General features: G+C 54.4%; 2 protein-coding genes across 3 annotated transcripts in view; one reads left to right on the top strand and one right to left on the bottom strand.

Annotated features, from left to right (window-relative positions):
• Positions 1-3,175: 3,175 nt before the first annotated feature.
• Positions 3,176-14,702, bottom strand: HEPACAM (hepatic and glial cell adhesion molecule). 2 transcript variants are annotated; one of them, XM_056114987.1, is made up of 7 exons: positions 14,288-14,702; positions 5,823-6,164; positions 4,938-5,219; positions 4,701-4,800; positions 4,107-4,336; positions 3,906-3,973; positions 3,176-3,504 (listed from the first exon to the last, which is right to left on the bottom strand). In XM_056114987.1, the coding sequence occupies exons 1-7, from the start codon at positions 14,370-14,372 to the stop codon at positions 3,217-3,219; spliced, it is 1,395 nt and encodes a 464-aa protein (XP_055970962.1). In that variant the 5' UTR covers positions 14,373-14,702; the 3' UTR covers positions 3,176-3,216. The 2 variants fall into 2 exon arrangements, with proteins under 2 accessions (XP_055970962.1, XP_055970960.1); XM_056114985.1 differs by having other exon boundaries at positions 3,906-3,976; positions 14,288-14,701.
• Positions 14,703-16,605: 1,903 nt separating this feature from the next.
• Positions 16,606-21,101, top strand: part of CCDC15 (coiled-coil domain containing 15) — a 58,864-nt gene continuing 54,368 nt past the window's right edge. The window contains exons 1-3 of the mRNA XM_056114820.1: positions 16,606-16,725; positions 16,888-17,145; positions 20,634-20,826. Coding sequence (XP_055970795.1) covers positions 17,144-17,145; positions 20,634-20,826 — 195 coding nt within the window. The 5' untranslated portion in view covers positions 16,606-16,725; positions 16,888-17,143. The remainder of the gene's footprint in view (positions 16,726-16,887; positions 17,146-20,633; positions 20,827-21,101) is intronic.

The raw sequence follows: 21,101 nt of genomic DNA, 5'->3' as shown, positions 1-21,101 counted from the left end.
GAGAAAGAGTCCCCTGCAATTTCCCAGGCATCTAGACGGGGCAGAGGTCACGGGGTCAGTGGGACATGCGGACATTGATGTCTGCTGGACCCGAGACAAGATAGGACGGGGGTGTTGAAGGGGTTTCTCGGTTCAGAGTCTCTGGGCCCGCATCACACCCCGACTCCTGCCCTGGCTTGGCTGTCCATGCCGTGTGTGTGTGTGTGTGTGTGTGTGTGTTTTATTTATTTTTTGTCCATGCCCTTTGTCATCTCTGCTACATCCACCTTGAATTCAGAGCGCTGATGGTTCTCCACTAATGTCTGATACGAGTGTGCTTTCGTTCAGGTCTCTGTGATCAGAAAGATGCCTAAAGAACGGACGAGAAGGCCAGTCTCCAAGGAGGCCCCTCCTCAGCTGAGGAGCTAAGTAGGCCTGTCTGAATGGAGCCCCGAGGGACAGCATGTGTGTTGCTCTCTTGAACCTGGCCTCGAGCTGGCCATGAACTCTGGGTTGAGTGTGAAGAGCTGAAGGGCTGGGGGGATGCTTCCCCCAGGCTGTCGCTGTCACACAGGCCTTTCCTCTCCCCGCTCAGCCCGATCCTCTGGGGGCCCTGGCCCGCCTCACTTCCTGCGCTGGTTGTCTGGTGGCTTCCTTCCCACTCCCGAAGGCTGAGCATCTCATGAGTCACAGGCTCGTGTTGGTCACTCAGTGGAGTTGCCTTCACTGTTTATTTCCAAGAAGTCGTGCTTAGGGGCCCCGGGGCTCAGTCACCCACCACCCCAACCTGGGCTTCTGAGGTTCTGACACGCCTTAGTTGCGAGTTAAGAGGAGACCAGGAGGGGGCATAGGGATCCTTCAGAAGCCTCACCCCAGGTTCTTGTTTTCCCACCTCAGTCTTTGCTGGCTTCCTGCCCTGAGTGCTCTGAGTCCCACTGACTGGCCAAGAGGTGGGATAAGAGGCAGGAGTTCATGTGGGCTTGAAGCCAGTCATACTTGGGTCAGGGGGGGTGTCCCGGCGACCACCTCTAGACCCAAATTTCCTGGGGGTAAGGATTTCCTTCAACCTCCATTTTAAAATTTGTTTTTGTTTTGGGGTCACCTAGCTATACTCTGTACTCCTGGCTCTGTGCTCAGGGATCACTCCTGGTGGCTCAGGAGACCAAATGGGGTCCCAGTCAGCATGTGCAAGGTCAAGTCTCAACTGCTGTGCTATCGCTCTGGCCCCTCCTTCATCCTGCTTCACCTTTAATGTCACTTCCTCTCCCAGAAGTTCTCTCAGATCTGCGCTGGGCCCTGGGCTCTGATTCCCCTGAAGGCTGGAGTGTCCAGGACCAACATGACAGCCCCCTCTGGTGGAAAGGGTGTCTTCCCTCCGCCCCTTAGTTTAGTGAGTGGATTTTTCTCATACAGAAGTTCCAGGCTGTTTTCAAGACACCTCAGTGCTGAGTCCCAGTTGCTCACGGGGCCTGGCCCAGGCTCCAGACACCCGCCTCTGGCTGTGGTTCTGCGGATGTGGATGTGCTTATGTCTGTGTTCCTCAGGGACACGTTTGCTGGCGGGAACATGGCACAGTCACACTTCATGTGATTTATTTCCCGTCAGTCCCTGGGGCTGACCCATCCGTGAATAACTGCTGGGTGAATGAATGACAGTGCACCTGAGAGAATGAGGGGAAGGAGTGTGTGTGGGAGCATACACTTCGGGTGTGTTTACCAGGAGGGTGGAAGATGGTGAAGGTGATGGAGAAGGAAGAGGAGGTCAGATCTGTTTTTCAGCTGTTTGTTTTGTTCTCTTGACTGATGTTGAATCAAGCTGTCATTTCATTTCATCAAAAGTTTATTGAGCACCCAGGATGCACTAGGCACTCCGCCGGATGCCAGTACCACAAAGATGAAGAGCAACACGAAAACCAACCCCACCAAAATCCACTTCCGTTCTGGCCCCCGAGGGTGAAGGCAGATTTGGCGTAAGCCTGGAAGCCGCCCTGCAGGTGGGGGGTCAGGCCCAGGGGCTGGAGCGTGGCCTGCTCCCCTCTCACTCCAGGCTGACCCCAAGTTCCCCACTTTCTCTATATGCCCAGTCTGCCTTCTGAAGGCCCTGGGGAAGGCTAATCAGGGATCTACTCCAGGGAGAATGAGAAGTGCCCCAGGACAGTCAGGGTGGGGTGGGTGGGGGACACACTGGGACAGGGAGAGGCAGCTAGAAACGTGGGTGTCAGGGGCTGCCAAGGTACTGACTCCAGCAGGCAGGCTGTGGGGAATAGCTCTGTGGAGTGGAGGTGGGCGGGGGCTGTCAGAGCTGGGGCTCAGGAGGTGGGGGTGAGGCCAGGGATGCCCGGACCCCAGGAAACATCAGGGACTAGAGCAGACTCCACCCAGGGTCTCCTCTTGCAGCTTTGGGGTGACCCCTGTCGTCAGCCTCCCAGCCTTTGATGTGTGTGATTATAGGACCGCAAGCCCACAGACCCCTGGAGCCTGAGCATTGGGAAGCAGGGCCGGTGGAGGGGGCTACAGGGGGAGGCTGGATGTGTCCTCCAGACATGCTGGGAGGGGGGAAGCTCCGCTGGGGTTCCCGGGATCAGTGATTGTTTGAAAGCCTCGGCAAGTCAGCTAGGAAAAGGCAGTGGTGTGTGTGTGTGTGTGTGTGTGTGTGTGTGTGTGTGTGTGTGTGTGAGAGAGAGAGAGAGAGAGAGAGAGAGAGAGAGAGAGAGAGAGAGAGAGTGCATCAGCATGTCCCTCCTAGGGTCTTGCTTGGGGGGGGCGTTGGTGGAGGCTCCCCATGTCTAGGACCAGAGTTCAATCAATTTAGAAATGAGGTTGCAGTGGGTGGAGTGGGTGAGGGCAGGCTGCCAAGAACGCGCCCGTTAGTTGTTGGGGGACTGGGCAAGGGTGGCAGGGAGGTGGGGGGCAGCATGAGCTCCCGGCAGGCCGCAGGGGCATCATGGGGAGTTAGGTTACTCATGTTAGTTTCCCACGCCCTGGGGGGCTGGGGCTGGAGCTGGGGAAGTGACCGGTCATCTAGCTGGTCCTAAGAGGGCGCCACCCAGACCCCTGAGAAACCCAGGGAGTGGGCCCCAGCACACCCGGGTCGGGCTCCCACCAGAAGCTCCCCCCGGGGCCGCCGGGTCCCCCTGGAGTGCCAGCCCCGCGGCCCCCACACTCCTCCCCCGGGGCCTCGTTGCTACGGCCGGCCGTGGCCGCCGCTGCTGCGGGCCGAGGGCGGGTCCGGGGCGGCTCAGGCGCTGATCTCCACGGCGCCGCCCTCGTCTTGCTCGCGGATCAGGTGCACGCCCGCAGTCCGCAGTGCCCGCGAGCGGCCGGGCGAGCTGGGTGTGCGGGGCGGCGACGTGTGCGTCCGGCCGGCGGCGGGAGAGCGCGCGGGCGAGCGCGGGTAGCGGCGGGCCGAGCGCATGGGCAGGGCGGGCGAGCGGCCGGGGACAGCAGCGGACACCGAGTAGCCCGGCGGCCCGGACTCCGGGGCGCGGGGCTCCGGGGAGGCGCTGTCCTCCAGCTCCGCGGTGTCCTGCAAGGACACGGGCCACCGGGTTCATGGTCACCGCCCGGCTGGGGCACGTGGAAGAGTGGGGTGACTCCCCCGACTCCCCTAACGAGGGTCCTGTCCAAATTGAGGGATCCCAGGGAGGGATGTAGAGACACTCAGTGCTTGGGGCTAGCACCTCCAGGAGTGACCCCAGAGCTGAGCAGGAAGTAGCATCCCAGTTCCTTGGGGTGCACCCTGCCCCCAATAAATAGATGAGTAAATAGTTTGCTTTTGGTGTGTCAGCCCCTCCCTGCCAGTCTGCTCCTCTCCAGAGGGGCTGACAGATATTTCTCTGGGGTGTTGAGCACCATGAAGGGAGAGGTCAGTATGGGTCACTCGCAGGGGCAAGCTTCTGTGTGTGTAGGGGTTCCCGGGTGACTCACCTTATCCTTCAGGATGTACAGAGCCAGGGGGTTCTTCCGCTCCTGCTCGGTGCTTCGGGGCAGGCTGTCTGCTGCACAGGGAAAGAGAGGCAGCGGCTGGCCCAGGGCCACAGCTGTCCCACCAGCACCCGAGACCTCGCTGCCTGAGTCAGGTCCCCACCATGACCCCTGCCAAAGGCCGGGGGCTCCCGGGAATCCTACCTTGACCGCACCTCTCTCTGCTCTGCAGTCTGCGGGCAGTTGGTGGCGGAAGAGGCCCAGCCGAGCTGGTGTCCTTGTTGCCCAAGTCTGCCTTCTCCCAGCAACCCACGGGTCTGAGTGGCGTCGGGACTGGCGAGTGGGCAGCTGGCAGCTCACCTTCCACCTTCAGGCGCTCATCGTTTTGGTCCATGTACTCCAGGGAGCTTTGCTGCTCCAGCTTCCTCTTCTTCCTGCAAAGTCCACCAGCCCCGTGAACAGCCTGGACAGGTGACACCAGGGGGTCTGGGCATGGGGACACAGGATCGGATGATGATCTGGGGTTGCAGGAAGGCAAGCAGGGATGGGAGAAGGCCAGGAGTATGGGGACAGGTTTCATTTCGGCATGCACTGGGATCCGTCTGCATCTCAGGTCGCAAACTATAGAATGTCGTACTTAAGTGGCAAGCTGAGCCTGGAACGGTTAATAACTGCTCGCTGGGAAGTCGATACAGAAAGTGGGGCCCCGCATGCCAGGCACAGAGCGCCAGGGCAGACGGGAGGATAGAAGGCGAAGGAGGCTGAACTGGGGCAAAGGATGTGGAACCAGAGAGTCACCTAGACTTTTTGGAGGGTTTCCAGCAGGCACAGACTGTCACCAAGGTCACCAGGAGGAAAATGCCGCCGGTGGACAGGATAATGTAGAGGGAACTTCTTCCTGGGGACAGGGAGGGAGATGGGTGAGTTCAAAGGAGGACCAGGCATGTGAAGGAGTTTTCTGCAAAGGCAGGGCGAGAAACGGGGTCCCAGGCAGCAGGGCCTCCATTCTGGAGCTTCCCCATGGGCTTGACTCACGGTACACAGTGATCTTAACAGGCAGGCTGCGGCCCTCGCTGATGGGGTTCTCCACCACACAGCTGTACAGGTCATCGTCGTCCATGAGCACGCGCGTGATGGTGAGCACCTTCTGGTCGGGGGACAGGAGCATCCTTGAGTCATTGAGGAGGGGCTTGCCGTCCTTCAGCCAGGTGTAGCTGGGTTTGGTGCCGTTCTCGTGCGAGCAGTTCAGGGTGAAGGCCTCGCTGAGCTCCAGCACCGTGGTCGAAGCCACTACCACCTGCGGCCTGGAAATGGGCACTGAGTGCCAGAGTGGGGAGCCTGTGAGGGCTGAGCCCAGAGTGTCCCCCTGCCCCTGCTCAGGGCCTGCTCTCATCAATCATCCCGTCAGGAGAAGGCCCTTTAGGGCTCAGCAGCCCAGTGCTTTCCTGCCTTCCATCCGTCCATCCACCCATCCAAGAACCAACCCTTCCTTCCTTCCTTCATTCCTTCCTTCCTCTCATTCATTTACCAGCTATTTATTGAGCAAGTAGTTAGCAGAGAGGCACAATGCTGAACTAGACAGTCATGATCCCTATCCTCAGGGGACCCGCCTTTGCCCCCTTTCCTTCTTCTGAAATACCTCCCTGGGATGTCTAGGACAGACCCAGCCAGGAATGCAGTTTGGCCAGGCGAAGCCTAGAGCCAATGATCTGGGTTCGAATACCAGTTTCCTCTAACTGGTTGACCTCAGAAATTTACTTGGCTTCCTGGGACCTCAGTCTCCTTGTCTGAAAATGATGCCTGGGGTAGGAATGACCCCTTGAGCCTCGTGATCATTAAAGGAGTTGACATGTGCCAGAGCGGACCGAGTGCGGAAAGGTCTGACCATGTCTGCCCAGCCCATTCCGGCAGCACCGTTACCGTCCACTGTGAGGTTGATGGTCTTCTCGCCAGTGAAGGTGTCATCGGTGATGGAGATCTCCACCTCATAGGTGCCCTCGTCAGCCAGCTGCAGGTCGCTGAGCAGCAGGGAGCCGTTGTCGAAGAGGCGGATGCGGTCCCGGTAGTCGGGCCGCAGGGTGCCGATGACCTCCGTGCCGATGGACTGCACCACGGTCACTGGCTTGTCGCGCTTCAGCTGCCACTTCACCACGGGCTTGTCACTGCTGGTGCTGCTATAGTGCACGGAGAGCAGGGCCGATCTCCCCACCGTGCCATGGATCAGGCGCACCGGGCTGGTGATGTTCACACCCTCCAGCGGCTCTGTGGAGGGGCCGGAGGGCACGGCGGGTGTCAGGCTCCAGTCTGGGGAACTCTGTCCTCTCGGCACTTCTGTCCCTCTCCCACCTGCCCCCTCGTACCTTGGCCCCTCTCCTGCCCGGCCCTTGTCTCCATCACCTGCCTGTGGACTGAGCATCCAACAGCTCCCTCACTCTCAGGGTCTTACTGACCAACTACCAATCACCTCAGCCCATGGAACCAGAACTGCTGCATGTTTTTGGTTCCTTGGGATGTGTGCATACAGAGAAATACCCTGACACCCCCTACTCTTCCCCCCGCAGTAGACAGCAGGGTGAATTTTCCAGGTGTGTATGTTTGTTTGTTTTCTTTTTTTGGCAGGGGTATATACTCTTGATTCTGTGCTCAGGGATCTCTTACTGGCAGTGCTCAGGGGACCATATGGGATGCCGGGGAGTGAACCTCCTATTGGCTGCATGCAAGGCAAACACCCTCCCTGCTGAACTGTTGCTCTGGTCCCAGTCAGGTGTTCTGGACTGTGGCTGGGGTGCATGTGGGCGAGGGGTGGAGAAACGTGGGAACAGAGGCAGAAAGAAGGGCGTGTGTCCAGGGCAGATCCGGGCTGTGGAAGCTTAGGGATCCATGGGCAGCTGGACCCCTTTCCATCCCAGGGGCCTCCCCATCCTTCTCCTGCCCAGTGCAAAAGGTCCTGTAAGATGGTCCTGGAAGCACCCCTGAACTAGATGGGCGAGCAGAGTTGGATCAGCCTTCTAGGGAAGCTCCCCCTCACTAACTGGCGGTGTGGACTTGTCCACATCCTCGTGTGAGCCGTAGTTTCCTCACCGAGGAGACAGGCCATGAGCAGCGAGAAGAGCAAACGCTGTGGTGCCAGACACAAGAGCCCCGCGAGCATGGGGGTTCGCAAATCCAATGACCATGAGCACCGGCATTCAGGGGGCTCATTTCCTCCTCCAGGGAGGCTGGACAGCTACACCCCAGCTCCTAAGGGGAAATAGTAGCGTCCTCTGTCCTCCCACACTCCGATGTCCACTACCCCATGTCTACTCCCTCCCACCCCATAGGAGGTCCCAGGAGGCCTTTGTATGATGTCTTTCCCCTCCAATTTGCTCCTTCTGTCCCTTTAAAGATGACCCTTTCGAGAGAGCCACAGAGACGCTGCCACTCCTGGTGGGCACGGGCAAGCTTGTTCTCTTCCGGACGGAGCCCTTGTGCTTGTGAAGGTGAGTGTGACTGGGGGTCGCCGAGATGTGTGTGCATGTGTGAATGGACAGTCTTTCTCAGAGAGTGACGAAGAGGACATGTTGCTGGGCAAACGCTGTCTCCCAAAATGCCAGCCCAAACTTGAGCTGGTGTTAGGTTCGGTGATGCTTCCCCAAGGGACATGGAGGCCTGGGATGGGGGCCAGGGCAGGACACAGGGGCAAGGGAATGGCTGACAGTTCCCATCCACGGTGGAAATAAAAGGCTCGAACCATTCAACCTTGAGTCCCTCTGCCATCCTTCCTCGACTCTGAGGCATCGTTGTGCCCCCAGCGGAGGCAAACCAAAGGACACTGCTCCGACAGCAAGCTGACCCTGTCAACCTCATGTGGGGTCAGGGGGACAGCTTCTGGGCAAGTAGGATTTTTCAGTAGGGCCCACCAGGCCGTCCCAGTGTTGGTGGGGTCAATGTGATGCAGGGGTCATGCTGGGCCTAACCTCAGGCCCCTTAGGTCATCTCCCTGGTCCTCACAGAGACTTCTGTCCAGCTTGGGATGTCCAGCCTTCAAGTAGAGGGTGATTTCTGGGAGTTGGAGCATTTGCCCAGCAACATATCCTCTTTGTCACTCTCTGAAAAAGACTGTCCATTCACACATGCACACACATCCCGGCAACCCCCAGTCACACTCACCTTCATGGGCACACTGTATGCAGTGGGCTGGTCTTGCATGCAGCCAACCTGGGTTTGATCCTTGGCATCCCATATAGTCCCCAGAGCTCCACCAGGAGTGATTACTGAATGCAAAGCCAGCAGTAACCCCTGAGAAATGCCAGGTGTGGCCCCACAACAACAACAATACAATAATAATAAAGCATAGGTGGGGTCCTGCCGATGGCCCTGCCCTTCCTGGAGTCTCTCCAGAAATGCACCCTCTTGTTTTCTGGCTCCTTACGGAGAATGTTGACCAGTGTTTGCCTTAAAGTTTCCTTTTGGGGCTGGAGAGATAGCACAGTGGGTAGGGCGTTTGCCTTGCACGCGGCCGACCCGGGTTCGATTCCCAGAATCCCATGTGGTCCCCTGAGCACCGCCAGGAGTAACTCCTGAGTGCAGAGCCAGGAGTAACCCCTGTGCATTGCCGGGTGTGACCCAAAAAAGCAAAAACAAAAAATAAACAAAAAACAAAAAAGTTTCCTTTCAAAGGTGTCTGATGTGGTGTTCGGTGAGTTCCCTAGATTTCGGGTCCACTGTCCCTCCTCCCTGCCACCAGAACTGCTGTCCTGTCTGTCCTTCCTGGCGGCAAGCCCATCTGTCCCGTGGGTACTGCCCACAGAGGAAGCCCCTGTCCGGGCTCTCTCCAACTCTCAGTTTCCTTTTTGAGGTGTGGCCGCCAGAAGCGCCTGGCACTCAGGCCAGGGATGTGAGCACGCGATCTGGCATTCTGCCTTGGTTCAAAGCCCCCTTCCTCCTGCGACTAGTGAGACTCGGAACCCTCCCCCGCCCAGTTCTGTACATGGGACAGCTGGGACTGTCCGCACACTTAGCGGGCCCTACCAGGACCTCCAGGGTGGTGACATCATCTTAAGTATAATCCCACAGGAATGTCAGAGAAAAGCAGGAAACTGAAGTTGTGAAGAAGCCCTGGGAATCCAGGAAGGGGGTGTGGCGGCAGCTTTTTTTTCTTTATAAATGTGTAAGAGGGTTGCCGTGGGGTCCTGCACGCAAGGCTCTGTCTGAGTCGGTTTTACTGGTGCACTCCGCCATGGAGATGGGGCCATTGTTAATTCGCAGTTCTCCCAAGCTGACTTATAAATATAACACAATATGACTCAGAGCCCGACCAGACTTCTCTGTGCTGTTGGCCCAGGATACAGAGTCCAAAACCAGATTCCTGTGACTTCCCCACCAGTGCCACGCTGACACCCTTCCATCAGAGTGGAGGATTTCTCTTCAAGTAATGTGCTGGTCAGTGGAAGAAAATAGTGAATTTGGAGGATAAGTACAGAGGGCAGGTACAAGTGCCTTGAATGCAACTGACCTGGATTGATCCCCAGCACCCTAGATGATCCCTGAGTCCTGCCAGGAATGATACCTGAGCACAGAACCAGGAGTAAGCCCTGAGCACCACCATATGTGGCCCCCCAAAAAAGGAATTAGTGAATTTTACCCTTGCCTCACACTTTACATAAATACCAATTCTAGGTAGATTATAGATCTAAAGATGAATGTTAAAACAAAAACGTTTAGGGAACCTGAGAGATAGGACAGCGGGTAAAGTGCTTGCCCTGTACACAGCCCACCCAGATTCAACCCCCAGAACCCCGTATGTTCCACTGAGTGCTGCCAGGAGTGATCCCTGAGTGCAGAGCTGGGAGTAACCCCTGCTACATGTGGCCAAAAAAAATCTAAACAGAAAGCAAGCAAAACAATAACCTTTAAACAACAAAATGTAAGGGGATGATTCCATTACATATCCATTGTGAGGGCAAATGAAATTTCTAGGATAACAGAGTGCTGGGTGTAAGAGAAAATAGCATGTCAACACAATTAAGTGAGTACTTCTGTTCATGGGGAGACACCCTCAGAGAGGCAGAAAGGTGGGAGATAGCCCAGTGGGAGGCACAAGCCAAGCCCGTGTGCACGTGTCCGCATTCAATTAATCGGGTACCTTGTGGTCCCTAAACATCACTGGCCTGCCACGCTAGCCAGGCTCTGCCTGGAGTCCCCCTGACCCCTCACTTAATGCCTTATCCACTGTACTATCACTCCAGCCCCTAGCACTGCTGGGTGGAGACCCTATTAGCAATGAGAAGGGAACTGGAGAAATGGGTCAGTGCACTGGGTGTACTCTGCATGCAGGAGACCACCTGGTCCCACAGATCTCCAGGAGTCACTCCCAGCACTGTGAGCATAGGACCAAACAAATCGAACAAAACACAGAGAGAAAGATACTGTAAATAAGAGAGACATGGGGCTGGAGTAATAGTACAGTGGATAAGGCATTTGCCTTGCACACACTAACCCAGGTTCAATTCCTGGCATCCCACATGGTCTCCCAAACTCAATAGAACACCAGGAGTGATCTCTGAGCAGAGAACCTGGAGTAAGTCCTGAGCACCACCAGGTGTGCCCCCTGCCCCAGAGAGAAAGAGAGACAGAGACAGATAGAGAGGAGAGAGAGGGAGAGAGAGGAGAGAGAGAGAGGAGAAAGGAGAGAAAGTGTGTGTGATATTCAGAGAAGCCACTTAGAATTTTAGGTCGCAGCACATTACCTGAGACTCAGTCAGAAGAAATAATAGACAAACTCTATACTTCAATACACAAAATTGAGGCTCTATATTTACAGAATTCATAACCAATACTTGCTAAATGTGCTCAGACCCCAAAAGTCATTAAGTTTAAGCTGAACCTGAAGATTTTACACTTTACTTAATCTTTGCATTTTCTGCTTCCAACAATGTTTGATTTGTTTTGTTTGAAAGGTCACAATATTTCACATTAGTGATTTTTAAAACTCCTCCATTTGGTAATTCTCTACTTCAAGCAGGTATAAGGAAGCATTTACTTGGTAGCCTCAGTTTCTTCAAGAATCATATTTGTTCCCAGGACACCCTACTCGTGGTTCTAGGCCAACTGGCCTGAGGCTGTGCTCAGTCCTTCATGCTGGAATTTCTGAGTCATTCTGCTATGCTCGAGGGTCTCCAGGAAGCACCTCATGAGGCTTGGGGTACTCTAACCCCTAGACTACCAGGCCCCCAGAGGGCTTCCATGTGTCCGTTTGCACATTGCTGATAAGACTGGATGATACATTGTTTCAGAAAGACTTTCATTGACTAATACCTGCTGTTTCTCTTACATTCAACACTTTTAATGTTTTTATGTTTGAAACAGTTTTAATGTTTATGGAGCTATTTACAGCTGTTAACCAAGACTTTTTTTGTTTGTTTGTTTGTTTGTTTGGGGGGGTCATACACACTGTGCCCAGAGCTTACTCTTGTTTCTGTGCTCAGAGATCACTCCACATGGGCTAGGGGACCCTATGTGGTGTTGGGGAATCGAAACTGGCTTGGCTGTGTGCAAGGTAAGTGCTCTACCCACCATTTTCTCTCTTGCTTTAACCATGACATTAAAACAAAAAAAGGTGGTGAGTGTGTGTGTGTGTGTGTGTGTGTGTGTGTGTGTGTGTGTGTAGCTCCAGGTAACCCTGGCCCAGGCTGGTGGGGCTCTACTGGCTTGATCCTTGGGTAAAGCCCTGAATGGGAGGGTCTAGGACCTCAGTAGATCTGGGACTGCTTTAGAGTAGAGCAGTTTAGATCTACGACGGTCAGTGCCAGAACAATAACTTTTGGAATTTGTTTGTCACACAAGCTGGCATTTCCAAACTAATATACTAGGGATGGCAGAAATTCCTCCTAGAATCTCAGCTCTTTATTTCTCTAAGTTCACAGAGGTCAAACCTAGGTCATGACCAATCACTTATGAACGTTGCTTCTAGGTAGAATTAGTTTTTGCTCGATGTATTAAGTCACGTTTCTGTCCACAGAAGCGGCTTTGCCATCTTTTGATTTATGCCTGACCACTGGACTGAGGAGCTTATCCTGGGGTCGATTTCCTTACCATCTGATGGCCCAAAAGAATGCGGGATGGCTTGGAATAGTCTATGGCATGTCCACATTCTCTTCCCAGTTCTCCGTCCGCATACTTTTCACTCCTGATTTCCTCAGCTTGTCATTCCCCACTGTTGACACCCTATTGACACTGGACTTGGCTGCATCTGATATTTTCTCTGGGAAACTCCTACCTCCCTTTGACTTCCTGGTACCCTGCCTCTGGTCCTGTCTGTTATGGGTTTCCTCAGTGGGTCGTCCCCTCTATGCTTCCTTATAAATCTTGGGGTTCTCTGATGTTCCAGGTCAGCCCATTATTTCCCTTCCCGCTTGGTGTTGTCTGTCCTCACAGAAGTCTCATGTGGGACCACAAGCTTCCGCTTGTCCCTCCACAACCCCGACCACCATCCTTCAACTGCGGGGTGCTGAACAATGCCCCCGCTGATGTTTCTCAGACATGTCAACCATGGCATTCCTCACTCCAGAAACCTCCCTCTCCAGCTTGCTGACTTTCCTCCCAGATATACTGTCCATGTGCCTCATTCCCTTGCTCTTTATTCTACTCCCAGCCCTTGTTCTTTTTCTTCTTTTTTCTTTTTGCTTTTGGGCTACATCCGGCAATGCTCAAGATTTACTCCTGGCTCTGTGCTCAGGGATCACTCCTGGTAGGGCTCAGGGGACCAGATAGGGTGCTGGGGCTCAACCCCCAGTGGGCCGTGTACAAGGCCAATTCCCTCCCCGCTGGACTATCACTTCGGACCCTGATTCCTATTCTTTCCCTCCTGGCTATGGCAATAGCCCAGTTAGGGGCATCTGGCACTCCTCCCAGCCCAGACCCTTGGTCTGTCAGACCTTGTTAGACAATGAGGTCATTGAAGATGTGCTAAGTTGAGGTCAGCTAGACTTGTACGGGTGCCTCATCCAGCATGGCCAGCAGCCTTACTGAAAGGGGAATTTAGACACAGACGCACACATGGGAGGACAGCATGTGAGCACTGAAGTCATGCTGCTGGGAGCCAAGGGTGCACCCAAGCTGCAGAGAGGCCCTGAACGAAGTCTCCCAGAGCCTCCACAGGCATCACGAACCTTGCCAACGCCTTGACCCCAACTTTCAGCTTGCAGAAAAAAGTTAATAGTTAATAGTTAATAGTAAATAGTTCTTTTCATTGGTTTGTTTGAGGGCCATACCTGGCTGCGCTTGGGGCTTACTCCTGGCTCTGTGCTCAGGCATCACTCCTGGCAGTGCTCAGTGGACCATATGCGAAACCATATGGAATACCAGGGAACGAACCCAGGTGGGCCGTGTGGAAGGCAAATGTCCTACCTGCTGTCCTTTCCTTCCCCCTTCCTCCCCAAATAGCTCATAAGTCAGTCACCCAGTCTGTGGGTCTTTGGTACAGCAGACCCAGAAAAGCGCACCGGGTTCCCTTCCTTAGCTGCGTTCCCTCCGCTTCTGGTGTCTTGCATAGTGAGCAATCTGACCTACAGCCTGGTCCTGCTGTCCCCCGGCGCCTCCCATGTGGGCAGGTTCTCTTCCAGGTCTCCCAGTGTGCTTCCCAAGGTTCTCACCTCGCTGTTTTCACACGCTCCCTCCAGCAGCGAACTGCTGGGCTTTCGAAGAATCAGTCACTACACACTGTCAGCACTCTGTCCATTCCGTCCCTATTGTCCTCATCCTTATCCTTTAGGATTTAGTGCGGACGTTTCCAGAAAACCCCTAATACTCCCAACTGGCATCTCCTGCTCCCTGGCTGTCTCTGTCTCAATGTATTTAATCATCAGATCAGTTCCCAAGGCTTGGTAGGGGTAGGCAGTAGGCAGTAGGTGTGTTTGGGGTGAAGGATGGGTCGGTTAGTATTATTATCCCAAACCAGGAGGCTTACTATCACCAAAGTTTCTTTCTCTCCTTTGTTGATCTACTCTCAGAGAAGCCAGGCTGGGGGCAGGGGAGGCACAAAACCAAGATTGCTCCCACCTCTCCCAGCCCCACCGTAATCCCTTGGAAAGAATGCTGAATTGGCCCACGCCAGCAAAACGTCCCATAAGAAATGGCTCATTCCTCTCCTCTAATGTACTGAATGTCGTGGGAGCTCCAGAGTCATGCAGGCTTTTGGGGGAGGGGGCAGTGGCCAGCAGGAGGCCCACAGAATGAAGAAATACATTCAACACTAATGCCTGAATTCAGAGATGCTTCCCACGGCCGCGAGCGCTCTCCCCTCCTCCCGCCCCCAAAGACATTCTGGCCCTGAGCTCTCCCCTCCCTCCTCTCTGGAAGCCTGAGGGTCCTTTTCCAGACCCTCTCTGGGCCCCTGGGTCTCCTACCTGTCTGGATGAGAAGAAGGTACACAAAAGGAGCGAGGCGCAGGACAATGAAGGCTCCGCACGGGGCTCCCCTTTCTCTCTTCATTTTGGGTGGCGTTCTCCAGCTCTGGTGCAGACAATTAGCATGATTTCTCCACTCTGGGCACGTCCCTTTGTACCACTCAGAGTTTCTCTGCCCGAACACAGCCCTGCCAACTTCCCTCTGAATACACAGAGCCCTGTGTGTTGCTGGACTGGCTCTTTCTTCTCTTTCAGACCTGGCATTTTCGCGTTTCAAAGCCCCACATCCCCAGTTCAGAAGGGGGAATCTGCTTAGAAGATCATCTCCAGTGTGGTTCCAGTCCGAGGGGGCCTGGCAACTCGTTGTTGGCCTCCACTAACCCCCACTAGCAGGGGACGTGAAGGTCTGTGCTCAAGGAGGGGACAGGCTAGGACACCCACGAGCCCCAACCTTGTGTCCTAATCTCTCCTGTTTCCCCTCCTTGTCCCTGCACTCCTTGTCCCCGTGCCAGCAGTTGCTCTCCAGTGAGCTCAGGCAGGGAGGGAGAAGGGCTGGGGTGCAGCTCAACGGTACAGCACTGGTCTTGCTGACGTGAGGCTCTGGGTTTGATCCCCAGTACACACACCCCCATCCCCAAATAAATACAATTAAAGGCCCCCAAAGGCATTCTGGCCCTGGGAGCTACCAGAGGGTTGGGGGAGAAAGGCAGGCCCTTATATACACGAAACCTTTCAGTATCTGTATTGCAAACCATAATGCCCAAAGGGGGATATGGGGAGAGAGAGAGAGAGAGAGAGAGAGGGAGAGAGAGAGAGAGAGAAGTGCATGGGGGTGAGGTGAGGTGATGGGAGGAAATTGGGGACACTGGTGCTGGAAAATATACACTGGTGGGGAGAAATGGGTGTTGGAAAAATGTATGACTGAAACCTAATCATGAACAGCTTTGTAAGGGTCTATCTCACAGTGATTTAATAAAGAAAGAAAGAAAAAGAAACAAAGAAAGAAATGGCTGCCTCCTGCCAATTTTCTACAACTGGGCTTCTTAAACTTTTTACAAACAAGACCCCTGTCCATCTGAAAAAATGGAATTAACTTCAGGTGTATAAAACAGTTATATAAATCAATAACAGATAATAAATCATTTATGCCAAAACAAATTATTGCCACTCCATCCCCAGATTTAGTTATGTAAGCCCCTTGCCCCAGAACAGGGTTATGACTCATAGTTTGGGAAAGTAGGCTTGAGACCTAGTCAGAGCAAGGTCTGATGGTGAGCTCTGTGACAGGGTGAAGCACCCTCACCACACTTATGTTTCTGCACTCCACCTGCGACCGCATGCCCGGTTTCTCTCAGGGCTGCTGGCAATGCACCTTACTGTCTCATCTTAAGATAGGCTCACCAACTATCTGGCTCCACAATCTGCTGAATGGGAGAGCAATGACTCCCCACAGGCGTATTGGTTTGGAAGATGTGAAGTGATGCAAAAGGGCCACCTTGGAGCTAATGAGGATGACACCCCAGTCAAAGGGCAAAGGAGCGGGGACATTTACCCACTAACCGCCATCAGGGAAGGCTAAGCTGTTTCTCAGGAGTTTGGGGACTTAGCAGCCTACCATGGGCATCTGTGCCTTGTGGAGATCGCTGACAAGCACTCCGAATCCATTTGCTCATTTAACTCTCTGAATCCCCCACTCTAGGCAGAAATGATAGTGCTATTTTACAAACAAGAAAACCTACAATCCCGAGAAGATAAGAAGCAGTTAGGGTCACTGAGCTGCAAAGTGGCAGGGCGTTGACGAGAAACAGAGGGTGATCACCCTCAGTGCTCAGTGAGAGTGATCGGCCCTCACTGGTAAGTAGGAAGGCTCCAGCCCCCGGGCCTGTCTCCCCTCTCTCCCTCAGCACCTCCTCTCTTTAAGCTCCAGGAGGCTCTTGTTCCCATTGCTCATGCCCCTTTACCACTGAAGTTATTTTTGGTCCTTTACTTCCTAAGGCTACTTGTGACTGCTTGCCAAAGTTGGCCCTACCCTTCATTCCACTTGCCAGGGCAGAGCCAGGACTCCGGAGGCTGCCACCGGCCAGGGAGCCACAGAGCATTGCCAGGGAAACCAGGAATTTGTATGAGGCTTTGTGCTGAGAGGCGGCAGGGCCGAGCTGCTCCAGCAACCACGGGACTAGAGACAGGCTAGCTAGCTCCCTGAAACAAACAAGCTCTGTGTGGGCCTGGGCTGAGGAATGGCCCTCCCCAAGGACATTTTCCCCCTCCCCTTTCTTTGTGAAGTTCTCCCGAGTAGTCCTACTGTGGCTTACGCCTGAGAAACATCCCTGAGAAGGTGGGTGTGGACCATGGCCTCCCACGCTTCCCCTGGGCTGTCCTGGACGTTGGCAGGTTCTGTGGTGTGAGGGGTCCGTCTCTCAGAGAAGCCTCCCACAGCGGTAAGGAGTCTTCCCAAAGCATGAGTCTGGTTGGGAGGAGTGTGTGATCTGGGGGTTCTGGTACATTTTGGTAAGGGGGAGAGTGTTCCCGTTTTCATTCTGGAAGATGGAAAAAACATCCGAGCCTTTTATGCTGCAAGTAAATATTTGGTTTCTGAACAGAATTCCTGCCCCCCTGAGGAACTGAGCGGAACTCAGGCGCGTGTCCATGGTTGCCGAACGTGCCCTATTCAGCCCCTCTCCAGAAGGACAAAGGAGAGAGATTAATTGGCACCAAAGTGTTGGAAAGAACCAGCATGTGCTGACCTATTTAAGATGGATCGAGGACATTCTAGAGAGAGTCTCTAGAGCTCAGTTCTTGTAAAGCTTCAGTGCTGAAGTCAAAACAGGATGAAGGATCCCGGGGGCCACCCTCGACATGTAAGAGTCTTGTTTTTTCTTCTCCTAGGTGCTCAGATGCTGTTCTCTAAGCATCAGCCACATTTGCTAGCCTGTAAACTAACTCGAGGTGGTTCCAGCTGGGTTCTTTCAGGAACAGACTGAAAAGTTTCCCTAGGAATCTTAGGTGACCCCTGGGTTTCCTGATTTGCTACAGGGCATCAGCCTCTACTGGGCTGGCGAGTAGGGATCGAAGTGCAAACAAACTCAGGGATCCTCTAACAATCACTTCTGTGTGCAGTGGAATGCTGCCAGGGACCCAATGGTGGCCGAGAATCCCTTGGCCACAGAGAGGGATTCTCCAGCTCTGATGCAGAGAGCTCTGGAGAGAGACCTCAAGATTCCGGGGCCAGCAACACTCATTCTAAGCTTCTGAAGAAGGTGGTTATTTCTAAGCCAATAGGACCCTTGCTAAGAAAGGAACCTTGGGCCATACAGAAGACAGGCCATCATGGAAACGTGTAAAGGGGGAGCAGGCTTGAGATGTGAGCATCGGGTATAGGGAAAGTGGACTCACAGACAACCACTGGCACTGCTGTTAGTGGAGGCCTGGAGGTAGAAGGTAGAGGCAACGAGCTACCTACTAACACTTCTTCCCAGCTCCATGCACCCCCCCACCCTGTTGTGCAAATCAACCTTCCTCTCACCCTCTTAAGTGAGTTTTCTATTCCTTTCCTGGCTGTGAGGAGTTGGAGGATTGCTTTCTTGCTACCTTTCTTTCTCAGCCTCACTCCTCGCTCTGAGTCAAATGTTTCTAGTTTTGCCTGCTTTGCCACTTGTACTCCTATGTGTGCACCAACCTCTAGGTCTTTTCCTGGCATTCTGTGTAGTTTTTGCTTCTGGCCCCTCCCAAAGCTATTTTTTTTTAAGTTAAAATTTTTATTTTGTACTGAACATAGTAATAATGCCTAATAATTTTCCTTTTTATACTCTGTGATATAAAACTAAACATTATAGGCCCATGAATATTACAAAATGGCACAAAAAACTACAAATGAATATGACTAATATGACTAGGTCAAAAATCTCAAATTGAGGGTCATCAAGCAGTATGCATCATCACATTAAAATAATAGACTAAGTGGGTTTTAGTATTTTATTTTATTTTGTTTTGGGGCCACACCAGGCATTGTTCAGAAGTGCTCAGATGAGCATCACTCCTGGCAGTGCTCAGGGGACCATATTAGATGCTGCCAAAGCTATTCTTGTTATCCATCCTGGTGATGTCAATAACCTCAGGAATGACCAGCCAATAATTTGACCCCTCATTTTTCTGGCCTCATCTTCTCTAGTGATTTTATCCTTAACCTATCTCAGAATTCCTCCCTTGAGGGTACCAGAGAAGCTGACAGCCCCAGAATCTGCTCTGCCCACATTGTTTAAAGTATCTCACTTTCAGATCACCATCTTCTCTTATCATACATTCCTCCCCCCCATCTTTGTGCCACAACCAGTGATGCTCAGGGGCTTCCTCCCCTGGTTCTGCACTCCCCTGGCAGTGCTCAGGGAAACATATCGGATGCCGTAAATCAAACCCTTGTTGGCCATATACCAGGCAAATGCCCTCCACACTATACTATCACTCTGCCCTGTCTCTATTTTTTGGGTCATACCTGGAGATGCTTACTCCTGACTGTGCTCAAGGATTACTCCTGGTGAGGTTCAGGGACAATATATGATGCTGGGGATTGAATATGGGTCATTATCTTGTAAGGCAGGCATTCTGCCCACTATACAATCTCGCCATCCTCTAAAATTATTTCTTAAGAAACTCTCTCCCCAACCCTTCCTTTGTTGGTGCAATGTCTGGGGCTCACACACCTGGTTGTGAATCTCACAGGCACTTGGTTGTAGAGCATTAGAAACTTGTGGTGCCAGGGATCCCATTGGCAGTGGTGCTGGGATTGTCCTTGTCATGTGGGGCTGTGCTGGGCATCAAACTCATGGCCTCTGCCATTGAGCCACATTCCTGGGCCTTTAAATTCAGTATTTTTTTCTAACAAAACTTAGGGTTCCCACTGGAACCTTCAATCTCTCTGCCTTTTTGCAGTGAATCCAGTGCGTCAGACATGCAGGGTGGGTATTCTACCTGGCCCTACATTCCTGCCCTTTTGGGACCTACAATCTCTTGCAAAGTTCCTTAGCTCCCAGCAGCTCACTTTTCTCATATGACCTGTTTTAAATTCTAGGGCCCGAAGTTTTATTGCTTCCCTGCACTAATATTCAACTCCTTGTCCCTTTCCTGCCGAACGGCATTTTGGCACACGTTCAACCTCGGTTGAAATTCAAATCCTCCCTTTCATGTCCGTTTGTTACCACACCGCTGAAGAAAAGCACTAAACCACACTGGCCAGTCTTCCTTTAAATAACTGCACCCTCATGCGGGTTCCTTGAGGCTGCCTGGCAACTGTCCTGGTCTCTTGTTCACACGTTTCCTCTCCAGGACAGCGATCTCATGCCTTAACCTTCCTTCCTCAAGCTGCAAACATCCTTCCTTCTGTTCCTTGGCGGTCTTTCTTGCTGCTTAACAGATGGCGTCCAATTTCGGCATCTTAGCACGACAATCCCCCCATGCCCGTTTCTGGCTGAGGGGCCTGGCTCAGGGTCTCTCAAGAGATAGCGGATTGTAGGCCAAGGCTGTTGTCTCTGAAAACGTGACTGGAGCGCAGGAGCCCGCTTCAAGTTCCCTCTCAGGGCGTCCGAGTCCGCCCTGTGGCCCCTTTCATAGGGTGGCTCGGGCTTTCCCAGAGCACGTGACGCGGCGAGGGAGAGAAAGGCAGAGCGGGCGCGGGAACAGAGCACACTTTTTGTACGTGGCCTGTTTCACGTCGCTACGTTCTGTGGGCACCAAAGACCAACCGCCCTGCGGTGCGTGAGGGGGCAGCAACCCCGGGTCCGGGAAGCCCCAGAACTCGAGGGCGCCGCGCGAGCGGGCGCCTCGCAGTCCCGCCGAACAGGAAGCGGAAGTGACGCACCCGAGGCCGAAGCCCCGCCCCCACGCCTCCCCGCCGACTGGAGGCGCGGCCAGCCCGGAAGGGGCGGGCCCGGGGCGGGGCGGCGCGGCCCGCCCGAAAGTGGCGGTTTACGGCTAGCGGTTGCCCCGGCGCCTGAGTCGCTGGAGTCCGTCTGTGTCCGGCGCTGGAGCGGCCGGGTGCGTCCCTTCAGGAGCGCGGTCTCGGTGGGGGAGCCCAGAGAGGGGCAGTTAGCGGGCTCGGGCGAGCTCCCCGCCACCCCGCGCCTCAGCGCCTCAGCGCCTCACCCCCGCGCCCCGTCGCCCACCTCAGACGGGCGGTGTCTCTCCCGCCGGCTCCCAGCCCGGAGCCTTCCAGAAGGCGCCCCGCGAGCCCGGGCTTCGCTCCCCCCGGGGCCGCCCGCCGCTCGCCCCCGACCCCGACTCCCGCCCGGGCCGTGGACTGGACGGCGCTCCGAGGAGGAAGGGGGCGAGTCACAAGTCTTGCTTTCTCTCCCAGGCAGGACTCCCCGATGCCCGGGAACATGGGTCCCCTCAAGCAGCCTCGGGGCAGCGCGAGGCCGCCCTTGGCCCTGAACCCCCTGAAGAGCCAGAAGGTGCTGGCGGTGCTGGCCGAGCGCAACCAGACGGTGATGCCCGTCGGGGCTTGGGTGGAGCCGGCCCTGCCCGACCGGTCGGAAGTCCCCGCGCATGTGAGTCCGCCGCACCCCCAGTCGCACCCCCAGGCCTCACAGGAACTCGCCCGTCTGAAGCAACCGTGACACTGACGTGCAGGCCCGCCGCACACGTGGTTGGCGGCCTGAAGCGTTGTCAGCCCCGGGGGCTGGAGCAGGAGCACAGCCGTCGGGTCGGGCCCTTGCCTCACACGAAGCCCACCCAGGTTCCATCCCCAGTCCCGTCTAGGGTGGCCTGGGCACCGCCCCGCCAGGCGTGATCCCTGCCCTCAGAGACAAGAACGGTCTCTGAG

This window comes from Sorex fumeus, unplaced genomic scaffold (genome assembly GCF_029834395.1).
Source record: "Sorex fumeus unplaced genomic scaffold, SorFum_2.1 ptg000028l, whole genome shotgun sequence".
NCBI classification, from domain to species: Eukaryota; Metazoa; Chordata; class Mammalia; order Eulipotyphla; family Soricidae; genus Sorex; species Sorex fumeus.
This window is presented reverse-complemented; position numbering and strand designations above follow the sequence as displayed.